The sequence below is a fragment of the Natrix helvetica genome (assembly GCF_964273705.1).
Source record: "Natrix helvetica genome assembly, chromosome: 1".
NCBI classification, from domain to species: domain Eukaryota; kingdom Metazoa; phylum Chordata; class Lepidosauria; order Squamata; family Natricidae; genus Natrix; species Natrix helvetica.
In genome coordinates this window covers 103,321,322-103,333,913 of record NC_138548.1, presented here as the reverse complement: position 1 = coordinate 103,333,913, position 12,592 = coordinate 103,321,322, and the positions used below count along the sequence as shown (strand labels likewise).

General features: G+C 38.4%; 1 protein-coding gene across 3 annotated transcripts in view; it reads right to left on the bottom strand.

Moving 5' to 3' along the window:
- Positions 1 to 12,592, bottom strand: part of SBF2 (SET binding factor 2) — a 211,756-nt gene that overhangs the window by 43,279 nt on the left and 155,885 nt on the right. For all 3 annotated transcript variants that reach the window (XM_081942456.1, XM_081942458.1, XM_081942457.1), the window contains exons 18-21: positions 10,913 to 11,083; positions 1,091 to 1,353; positions 817 to 989; positions 483 to 556 (exon numbers count right to left, since the gene is read on the bottom strand). In XM_081942456.1, the coding sequence (XP_081798582.1) occupies positions 483 to 556; positions 817 to 989; positions 1,091 to 1,353; positions 10,913 to 11,083 (681 nt within the window). The remainder of the gene's footprint in view (positions 1 to 482; positions 557 to 816; positions 990 to 1,090; positions 1,354 to 10,912; positions 11,084 to 12,592) is intronic.

Here is a 12,592-nt window from a genome sequence, read left to right as displayed (position 1 = left end):
GGTTAAGAAATCACTGCTTCTCCACTCTTAGAATATTGTAGATCCTTATAATATTTTAGATCTTTTCTCATTATTCATGATCAGAACTCAACTATAGGGTTGGTGGAACTCAACTAAGGATAAGTGAGAAAAGGTTTTGATTAGTTAATTACTATTCAGTCTAAAGAAAAAAGCTTTATTGGTTAAACTGCTCCTTGATTTAAAGCTGGGTCACAGTATATAATGGATGTTAAAGCAGCAGTGTACATACAAGAGCAGTTTGTTTTACTTAAGAGTTTTGGCTGAGCTACAGTATTTTCTCTGGTGTGGATTTCACACCATTGTAGGAAAACTACTTATCTGTTTGAAATTATTAGTTTTTTAAGAAATACTTTGAACTTTTCAAATGTTATCAAACACATTAGAAAAAGGAAAGTTGAAGCTGTCAAACTGGCTGTATTTCTCACAGCTATAAAGCAGTATAAACAGCCTGAAATACTTGCCTTCTGTATTGGTGGCAACCTTCTACTTTCTCGATGGACAGCCTCCAGAGTCTCAATGTGCATGGCTACAATTCCTGGGAATAAATGCCACCCCAAATGAGCATAATACAACAAGAACAAAACGGACGAACAAAACAGCTAATCCATTCTAAAAATTGCCTCCAGAAATCCTGCTATAGTTCAGATCCGACTAAAACTAGACTAACAAACTCTCATTTTCATTTGAAAGGAACACACATGTACGTACAGTATACAAATAAGATTATCTTTTCTGAGACAGAACAAAATATCTCCCTATGAGAGGAATTCAAGACAAGAACATGGTTCCTCATACCTGGTATCATACAATGAAGGCTTCGGATGTGATCCTGTGTAACTCCACTTTCAGTACAAACCTTGTCTATGAATCTGGTAATGAAGCGCACCACAGCATTGGCAACATCATTATTTTCAGAATCTTCAAATCCACTTTCAGTATCATAGCTCTCTGCAACACTGCCTGCAATGCTAAGAAAGCAATTCCAGTAAGCTAAATCCAGTTGGGGTAAGAAAATTAATCACTCTGTATGACAATAAATTGTAACGATGGGGGAATTCTACTGACACACCTATTTGTGACAATGCTATTGCTTCCACTCTCCCAGTCTCCTGTAGCTGACATTCTTAGCAGTTTGTTTTTACTGGTGTCCAGTGGCACTAACAGATATACCATGAGGTTGGCAAAGTGAATTGCTTGGCTGAAGACCATGCTTTCTTCACTTTGTACCAGCTGTTGTTGAGTCTCTTTACTAAGTGTTGGCCACAAACGTAACTGCTCAGCTGCCAAGTCCATGGCAGTTTTTTCTTGTCCTTGGTCTTCGGAAAACGTGCCCTGGAAAAGAAAAATAGCTAGATATAATTTTATTTCCAACATTTAAAATGTTTTCCTCCTCTAGAACAAGAAACAAGAATATAAATCAAATAGAAAATCAAAGTGAGAAAAAATTAGGATCCTAGGCAGAAATCTTTGTCTTAAATGTATTCAAGACACTGTGATGGAAGAATAGAAAAACATAAACATAAACCACAATAAGATAACACGAAGCTTCAAAGGAATGAAAATCAGAAGGTGACTTGATACTGGGATGCAGCTTCTATATCATTCCAATAGTCATGCCATTGTGTATGTGAGTAGACAAATGACCTTCACAGGTAGGATCTTGTGCTGGTCCAACTCTCAAACCCAATCTGCTTTCGTATCTACTTTACCCTGGCTTAGGATATACCAAATCTGGAGCTATGTGCAATTCAGATTTTCCCTCCCAAATTCCCATCTCAAGTTGTATTCCATTTTCCAGTACATTTAAGATCAGACCCAGTAAAAGCATAACATTCAATAACATAAAAGAAAAAAAACCTAAAAAGTACTATTCCAATTATTTTTGACAGATGCCCAAAGAATACATGGCAACATAGGGTTGTTAATAGTATAAAAAGAGGGGTGTTTTCAAGTCTAATTTTCTTTAGACATTTCCTATGGACAATCCTCCTTTCCTCTGTGATATAAATTTGCTTCTTCTTTATGAATAGTTTATATTGAGAATGAACTAGTAAAAAATGGTATGATAAAATGAATGCAGAACTTCAAAGAACAGTGGAACAATAAGAAGAACTGTGGGGGAAAATATACAATTTACACCAAGCTGCAATTTGAGAGAAAATTGGTACAAAATATTTTACAGATGGCATAGAACTCAATTAGTGCCAAAATGGATAATTCATGAACAATACATATTGAAAATGCCACAACAAAGAAGGAACATTTTACCATATGTAGTAGTTATGCAAAAAGACTCAAAAGTATTGGAAAAAATGCACCAAAACATCCAGAAATCTCTGAACATAAAATTTGAATTAAAACCACAAATATTTCTATTAGGTGTGATGTCAAACAATATAGCTGAAAAACATAATAACTTATTAAAATATATGCCGATGGTAGCAATAATCAATCTGGTGCAACTTTGGAAAAGAGAAATATTGCTGCCAACACAGAATTGGGAGACTAAAATTGAAGACTATGCAGCAATGGAAAAATGATATTTATTTAGCAGAAGCCTAACCAAATTCAAGCAATGAATGCTTTTCATCACAATAAAAAAATAAAATCAGTGTGGATTTATCTTCTCCATGTTTATTCTGAATTTACTCAAAGACATGAATATCCTTGAAAAATCAATTTTAATACATCAATGAATAATAGTTGTAGTTTAATCATTTAAAATGTAGCTTTGAATACAATCATCTTATATTTATATTTCAAACTGCATAAAATTTAACAAATCCGTAAAAATGTATAAAGTAATCTACATTATATAACTGAGGTGTTCGAAGAAATAATGTACTTGCATATAGGTTAATTAATGTTGCTTGATTTTTTAAGCACTGGTTTTGTGTATGATCACAACACATGATTTGATGTGCACTAAAATTTTCTTATTCAAACATCCCTGGAATAGAACCTTCAACCCAGGAACTCCTGATATGTGATATGATGACAAAACAGAAGTTGCCTGGTTGATCATTCATACTCATAGTGTTCCTTAATATATCTGATTTTTATATCCTATTGGTTTTTTTGTTTTTAAAGATTGGAAAAATAACAGCATACCAGAAAAATTAATGGAAGAAAAATTGATAAAATTTTCAAAGAGAAAGAAATTACTAAAGGTGAATAACAGCAGTCTTCAGAGAGAGGGCTGTTAAAAATATATATTTTTTAAATAAATAATAGGTTATATTATTTTCATTTTTAGAATGTTGCTGACATTCTATGGTTAAGCGAGGCAATGTTTCAGGAATAATATATCCTGAAGTGAATTGTGTACAGAATATGGCTTCAGTTTAATTTTATTAGAGTGAATGAATTTATTTAATTTCAAATTGGGCCAGACTACTGCAATATAGGTAAATACATATTATTTATTTCTCTATGTTCCTGAAATACCTGTATTTTCACCAAAATGCTCAAAAAGTTAAATAAATAAATATAAATCAATTAATAAAATTAATATTTCTGATAGCTCTTAAAAGACACTTGATTAGTACTGATGAGTTTTTATAATTTGATTATTGACAAGTAATGAAATATGGGAAGAAATCATCTTTTTTGTAGATTGAAATATTAGAAAAACTATTTAGTTACTGAAATGGTCGAGTTGGGGAGTCATCTTATATTTTTTTTCTTATTTCTCATTTTTTATTCTATCTCTTTTCTATTTTTTTAACTTAATGTGCATTAATCTTTTATTTTTGTACTAATAACCTTTAATAAAATTATTATAAAAAAGAATGTAGCTTTTGAAGAAAAAAACTGTTTAAAAAATAATAATCAAAATGAACCAAAGAGAAATGAACTATTTACTACGTACTAATTAGTACGAAGGTCTAAGTACAGTACAGTACAGTACAGTACAGTGATGTTGAACCTTTTGGGTTCAGCATGTCATAAATTAGCAAAATGTCTCTCAGCAACCTAGGCTATCCTGAATAGCAGCATTCTGCAAGCTGCTTATTTTCAGGATGTTTTCTCTTTCTACTGACGGGTCTTTTCAGGCTGGGGTTGTTGTGGGTTGCATGAGGCCTTAGTTCTCAAAACAATTACGGAGAAAGTTCTTCTGCGCCTCTGGAGCCTTGGAAAATTACAAGCAAGCATGTCCTGTTCTTGGAGGATTTTCAGAGGCTCAGATGGTCCTCTCATATGACTTCCAGCAGGTCTGGAGGCCTCCACACCCTCCAAAAATCACACAAAATGGGGTGTGCTTTTGAGAATAGTCATCAGGTACTGGTGAATGCTGGATTCTCGCCCAAAATGGAATGGCATGTCACTTTTGACACATGTGTCATAGGTTCACCATTACTAGTATAGTATAAGTAGCAATTAGCAGCTGGGAAAAAAAGAGAGGGAGGGAGGCTCCCATAATGCTATTTTTTTTAAAAAAAAGTTTTTTCTTCACCTTGTTTTTTGTTTGCTTGCCTTTTTAAAAAGTGTCCTTTTAAAAAATTGGTAACTATGTTTTCATTTCACCTTCATTCTAGTATAACGATTATTTATTTCTGCTTTCTATGTGTTGCTATATTCTATTTGTTGTGACTGTATTATATGAATAGGTGAGCTGTGTTAATAGCTTTGTAGCACTGAAAAATGTTCGCATTTTCACCAGCTGCATGTATCACTCCCTGTAAACTAGGTAGTTGGCATGTAGACAAGATATATGGTATACTTAAGAAATTAGGGCAAAGGTGCTTGGCAAGTCTCATGACATTACTTCATAACTGTTAATTGCATATATATACAGTATTCCAGACATCTGAAGAACATTGGGAAAGGCATCAAGAAAATACCTGTTTTCTACAACTCTCTCTTCAGCAATTCAGCTGTTCTTCTTGATGCACGTGTTTGCAATAACTTCCCTCTCTCCTTTTTGCTGTCCTTCTCTATCTTTCTCTGACTGTATACATTTCTTTAGCCCTTGTCAGATATTCTTAAAATCATGTCATTTGCCAACATTGCTCAGATGTTGCAGACATCTGTACATGAGTTGGGCTTGTGTGGAAGCCAATATATGCACAAATGTTCCCCCCTGCAGATATTTGCACATTCAGCTGCACATTCAAGATCTTTGTGTGACATCAATGGGAAATAAAGCTTAACTAGAATGTTCTTGTTTTCAAAACAAATGAAAATGTGCTTGCGTCATGTTTGATATTTCATATAATTCAAGATGCAAGTAATTAATAGTATGAGGCAATATGATAGAAAAAGCCTCCTTTTGTTACTCTCTATTGAGATACCAGATCTTCCATTTCACAAGTTTTACTATAATGGAGACGTTTTGATTTATCGCCAGGGTACAGAATGTCAGTAAGTCAAGTATCCCTAGTTAATTAAGACATGCCTCATTCCATTCCTCATTTCATTCTAAAGGCTGTAACATATTTATACAATGCAGCATTCCTATAATGTCTATAATACATGTGCAGGCATATTATTGGCATCAACCAGGTTTGCCCACAGTATATTCCTTTAGTCATACAACATATACTGCCAGAAGCATTAAGTATCATCTCAGAATAATGCAAATGATAACTTGTGACTTATGCAATTTCCCATACCAGAATACTGCTTTCCCAACATACCTTTAAAATTAAGAAGAAAAAAGAAAAAGAAAAGTGTCCAAAAGGACAGAGAAACACAAAATACTATAAAGAAACATTAGAAAACAAAACACAACTGATACAACATGGCACAGTGACAAAACCATAACAAATAGAAGCCAACTTAGGTTATGACATTGACATGCCTTTTCAGTTCAGTGTTAGAAATAAGACTTCAAAGGAAGTTCATGAAAGAAGAAGGAATCTGAGAAGGAATCAGAAAAATGAAGCCAATGAAATTATTTTCATATCAAGTTTTCTATTTATGTATTCTCAAGGAACATATAGGAAATTGTCTAGAACTGATGGTTTATCTTGGAATTTGAGATCAGGTACGAAACTTGAATGCAAGTTCTTGTAAAATTCTTGGTAATTTTATCAAACAAACAAAAGCAAGTTCATGCAAGCTTGCCACTTACTTCTTTCCATTAACATTCTTTTCTTATAGCCCTTGCCTACTATTCACCTACTACTATTAATTCTGTTAGCTATGGCCAAGAAATCTTCAGGGAGTTGTTCTTCCTCCCTTTCTCCTTTATCTGTATATATGTAATCAGTGGTGGGTTTCAAAATTTTTTGGAACCTACTCTGTGGGTGTGGCCTGCTTTGTGGGAGTGGCTTGCCAGCCATGTGACCGGGTGGGAGTGGCTTGCCAGCAATGTGATCGGGTGGGAGTGGCTTGCTGGCCTTGTGACCGGGTGGGAGTGGGATGTTAGAAGATCCCAAATGAAGTTAGAAAGGCTGGGTCCCAAATCTAGCTGGCTTAACTGGGATAGGGGGAATAGGGGGTAGAGGTTCACCAAGGACCCTCCTCTCCTTTCCCCCCCAAAAGCAGAGGGCATCAGTATTTAGAGGGAGGTCTGTCTCCCAACTTCCCCCCTTTGGGTGTCACTCTTTCTCTCTCTCTCTTCCTCCCCCCCGTTTCTCTCCCCCCTTTCCTTCCTCCTCCTTTTCCTCTGCACGGTTCCCACCAGTTTTTCACGCTGAGCCATTGGGGGACGTCAGAGGGAGAGAGAGACGGATTGAAGGGTGCAAAGAGAAACCCATTTTGAGAAGCCCAAAAGATCTTTGAGAGGAGGAACGGAAGGGTTCCCCACCTCACTCAGCGCTGTTTTCAATGGGAGGCTTTTCCCCCTCGCAGTTCTTTCCCTTCCCAAAAGATCTTTGAGAGGAGGAACGGGAGGATTCCCCACCCCACTCAGCGCTGTTTTCAATGGGAGGCTTTTCCCCCTCGCAGTTCTTTCCCTTCCCAAAAGATCTTTGAGAGGAGGAACGGGAGGATTCCCCACCTCACTCAGCGCTGTTTTCAATGGGAGGCTTTTCCCCCTCGCAGTTCTTTCCCTTCCCAAAAGATCTTTGAGAGGAGGAACGGGAGGATTCCCCACCTCACTCAGCGCTGTTTTCAATGGGAGGCTTTTCCCCCTCGCAGTTCTTTCCCTTCCCAAAAGATCTTTGAGAGGAGGAACGGGAGGATTCCGTGGAGCAGTGTCGAGATTCGGCCATCAGTGGGGGGGCAGGGTCCCCCCTTGCGTTCCTCGTCTTCCTGGATGGCCCCCCGGAATCATCGGGCAGCGGTGGTGGCGGGGAGTCAGCCCCGATGCAAAAAACGCCAAGGGGGCGGGGCAGGAAATCACTTCCGGGTTCATTCTCCAACCGGATCATGCGATCCGGTGCGATCCGGTAGGAACCCACCACTGTATGTAATGTACATACGTACATATGTTGAGGAACCCCAGACATTTTCATCCCAGTTTTACTAATTACTCATGCTGTTGCTTCAGTTTCAGTTTTGCAAAAAGAGCACAAATTTCTGGCTGAACAGTCAGGTTATTCCTCATGACTCCAAATAACCTTGGCAACTTCTGGAAGAAATCTACATTATTGACAACTCTAAAATGTGTTTGAATGAATATGTGTATGAAGAAATTAGCAGAAAAAAATCAGAAATACTGAAATACTGTTGCTTTGGAATGAAGAAAAGTCTGACAGCAGCATGAGCCTTTAATTTCCTACCAGTTTTTCCATTATTATTAAAGGGAGGAAAATATTACTATGAGAATTGCTGATTCACAAGGATAGAAAATCTAATTTGACTTGAATATTCACAAAAAGCCTCAATTTATTTACTTGTTAAATTGAATAGTTTCATTCAGTGACGTGCGGCGAGGTTTATGACTGGTGAGGCTGGTGATGTCATCAAACCGCGTGGTTGCTCCGATCGCACGCGCGCAGCCCAAACGGAGAAGTTTCTCTTCTCAGAAATGTCAGAAAGGGACAAACAGGCTGCAGCAGCTCCACTGAGAAGACATTTCTGAGAAGAGAAACTTCTCCTTTCTCCTCCTTCCCCCCCCTTCTAGCACTGATGATGTTACCTAGGAATTTTTTGCATCGGGCGAGTCCGGGATCCTTGCAAGGGGAATGGGACCACATGTGCAGGCGGCTCCTCAGCAGCGCACAGCCTCAGATTAGCACAGCCGCGATCCCCTTCCCCTGCACACGTAGTCCCATTCCCCTCCTTCCTAAGCCAACATGAAGGGGACCGTGGCTGCGCTGATCTGAGGCTGGCATTGAGAAGCCGCCTGCACACGTGGTCCCATTCCCTTTGCAAGGATCCTGGGCTCGCCCGATGCAAAAAATGCCTAGGTAATATCATCAGTGCTAGAAGGGAATGGGCAGGGAGAAGGAGGAGAAAGGAGAAGTTTCTCTTCTCAGAAATGTCAGAAAAGAACAGACAGGCTGCAGCAGCTCCACTAAGAAGACATTTCTGAGAAGAGAAACTTCTCCTTTCTCCTCCTCTCCCCCCCTTCTAGCACTGATGATGTTACTTAGGCATTTTTTGCATCGGGAGAGCCCGGGATCCTTGCAAGGGGAATGGGACCACGTGTGCAGGCAGCTCCTCAGCAGCGCACAGCCTCAGATTAGCACAGCCGCGATCCCCTTCCCCTGCACACGTCCCATTCCCCTCCTTCCTAAGCCAACACGAAGGGGACCGCGGCTGCGCTTATCTGAGGCTGGCATTGAGGAGCCGCCTGCACACGTGGTCCCATTCCCCTTGCAAGGATCCCGGGCTCGCCCGATGCAAAAAATGGCGAGATCGGCACACTTGGGGCTGCTGCTGAGATGTCCAGGGAGGCTAAACCAAGCCGCACGCCTCTCCCAGCCACTTTCACGGCTTCCCGGAGTAATTTTTTTTTATTTTCATGATGAGAGCGGTGAGGCTCTGCCTCTCCTGACTGCACGTCACTGGTTTCATTAAATATCAACATTTTATCTGAAAGAACTGACTTGAAGAGAAAGAATATATTTCTGCCACAGAAATATGAAGTGTTACATATTGACTTCAAAAGTAGCAAAATGATATTTAAACTGTAAGAATCTTATTCATAATGTTAACAGTTTGATTCTGGGAGCTTTTAAATTAACCAAGCTTATTTTATACCTCATTATAACGATGCTACTCATTACAATAATACAAGAATCACGGTGAAACCTCCAGTAATTTATGCATACTTCTCAGGAATGTTCACTTTTAATTTAAGAGAAAGCTAACTTATGCCCAAAGGCAGAATGATATGACTATAACCTATGAATAATTATTGGCATGATCTTAACTCTATAGTCTTATTTTTATAATTTAACCTGGAAGCACTTTTTGGAGAAATGAACAGTATACTGCAGTGATGGCAAACCTTTTTCTAAAGGAGGGGGCAAAATTGTGCATGTGTGTGCTATCGCGCTTGTGTGCATGTCCATACCCACAATTCAATGTGCCCTGCTCACCTATGCATGTGCATGCGCTCCCTGTCCTGTGAATGCATGCCTACCCCCCCTGTGCAGGGGAGAGTTTTTACCCTCCTCAGGCTCCAGATGCTTTCCTGAAGCCTGGGGAGGGGAAAAACAGCCTCCCCCAGCCCCCCGGAAATGGATCATTTCTGAACTTCCGGTTGGTCTGTTGGGCCTGTTTTTCACCCTTCCTAGACTCCAGAGGCTTTCCTGAAGCCCGGGGAGGGTGAAAACGGCCTCCCCTGGCTCTCTGGAAGGCTGAAAATCAGGGAGCTGATGGCTCGCGTGCCAGTAAATATGGCTTCATGTGCCACCTTCACCATCACGGATATACTGTATATTTTAAAAAGAACTTTTATTCATCATTGTTGAAAAATCCTGGAGAATGATTAAGTACCAGGGAACTAGAGAAAAGGCCATATAGTCCCCACTTCACAAAATAGAAAAAGGAAGCTCCAGGGACTACAGAGTAGTTAATCTGACACCCACATCTTGGAAGATTCTAGATAATTACCATAACTATCAGATAGTTAAGCACTTTGAAAAGACTATAGTGATTATAGACAGAATCAACATGAATGTATGAATAGTGTATCCAGTAGATCTGGCAGAGAAGATATGCTGCTACCATCAGAGATGTACATTTGGTGGGTCCCATGTGACAGGCCTTGTCTGCTGTGGTACACACTTTATAGAACATTCCCCCCCCCCCCAAATTAGATGAACCCCATTCCTTTCCATGTCTCAGAAGTCCTCCAAAACCTGGTTATGTCACCAGCCTGGGCTTCAAGAAACCAGAGATATGATTATATGGCTCCATTGCTGAGACAAGCTTCTCTTATTCTCTCTTTGCCTAGGGTTTGTTTTATATTATTATCTTTTATGCCGATTCTATATTTTTATGCTGATTGTTTTAGGTACATGCTATTTCTTTGTATTGTTGCACACTGCCCAGACTCACTTTTTTGTGAGATGGGCAGCCATACAAATTTGATTAACAAGAGCAAGTTTCATCATATTAATTTCACAGATTGGGTAAATCTGTTAGAAGACCATAGCACTGCTATAGCTTCATTTTAATAAAATATTTAACAGTGACCATGATATTCTGTTAAACAAGCTAGCAAAATAGGGGCTAGTTACCTTGTCTACTTCAGTACTTGGAGCTATAACTGCATTAAAATATTTAAATAGTGCTCACGAATGACTACTCTTCACATTGAAATGAGGTGTCAAGAGGGAATGACATGATTTTGTTCCTGGCTCATTTCTTTTCCACATTTTTAATAATGAATTGGAGAAAGTGATAGTGGAGACAGCTAATACTGTACTGTAGAACAGAATTTTTCAAACTTTTTCATGTTACAGAGCCTGTTGGTTAAACAAACCCCCAGAAATCCTGTGTGATTTAGCTTTTTTACTTTAGTATTTCATATTATTGTTTTACTTACCTTTTGCTTTAAGTGTTGTGGATGATTGTCTTCCTTAGTTGAAAGATACAGAGAGCGAATCTGATTTTCCACATCACTATAAAAGGTTGTTTCCCAGAACTGCTGGTTAGCCCATATTGGGTGGTCTTGGACACAGGTATATGCAAACTGATTGACTCCAGGAGCTAATTTCTGAAAATCAAATAAATCAGCAGAATAATTTTACCCAACAAGAACTACAGAAAATCCAGTTTTCAAGAAGCAAACTTTGTTAGGACAGATAGTTTCAGCACGAGAAATAATTGTAGCAATGCTTGTGCTTTGATAAAATCCACGTGGATCTATCTTGTCTAATATTTTTTTAAAAAAAATCCAAAAGGGAGGTCAAAACACTCATAAATTGATATGTTTCCAAATCTCTCACAAAAGCCTTGTCTTCCATCTTCCATTTCCATTACTATGATAGGCAACACAGACATAGCATATAGCAGAGGTGAATTCTGGCTGCTGCTACTGCTGGTTCGCTCAGGGATGCGCTGCAAGCACACACTTGATGTGCACTATGCGCGCATGTGCAGTACTAAAAAAAGCTTCTGAACATGTGCAGAAGCAAAAAACAAGATGGCACCGCCTATGGCGCCGCCGAAAGAACCAGTTTGGGGTGTGTGTGTGTGGCAGCCATGTTACCACATACTCGGCCGAACTGGTCCAAACTGGTAGGAACCCACTTCTGGCCTATAGTGAACTCCCATCCGATTTCCTAATTATACTGGCTTCAGAAAAAGCCACAGTTGAAAGCATGCCTGAATTTAAGCAAACAGTGCATGCTTTATACTTATCAAATAAGAGTCTGAAACTTTATATCACTGCTACAGAGACCTTGGAGGCTTCCTATATGCTACCCCTAAATATTTTTATAATATCTTTTTCTCAGAGTAAGTACTCTACTTGCGAAAGTCATGGAAGGGAAATTTAATAACAACTTTATAAAAAGTTACGACTATGTGTATGATCAGAAATAGAGATTGTCACAAGGTTTAATTAGCGCAATCTCCACATTGCCCAAAGTACAAGTAGTTTTTATTAAAATTTATTATAATATAAAATACAAATAAAAACAAATGCCAAAAGATTAAAGACGGAAGAGAACTGTGGAAAGAAGTGGAAAAGAAAAAAGTAGTGACTTCAGTTCAACAGAATAGAAAAAAAACTACAATCACAACCTTTTAGTTTACATTTCTAAATGTTTCAAGTCATTTGTGTAACAATAAAATCATTGTAATAATCAAAACCTAAAATTAAACTTCCTTTTTTCCCAGTTTCAAGTACAAAATCCAGAATTGATTTCCAAATAGAAGCAAAACTAGATAAATTCTTCTCTTTAATTAAAAGAATCAATTTTGCCTTATCTGCTAACTCCACCCATTCTTTCATTGAGGGAATGAGTATGTGTCTTTCCATGGGAAAAGTAATGTTTCTTTCTTTGTTAATTTATTTATCAAAATCCCATGCAATATGTATGAAAAATGAGTGCTTTCAGACTTCCATGCTTTCCCTAGAGCTTTGATAATACAGTATTTCTGTAATAATAATTCCTTAATGTACCATTAAATAATAGTATTGGCATTGCAAAAGGCAGTTTTACTTGGAAAAACTTACATCCTGTGACTTTAAAACCATCAAACAACAATCTGACCTAAA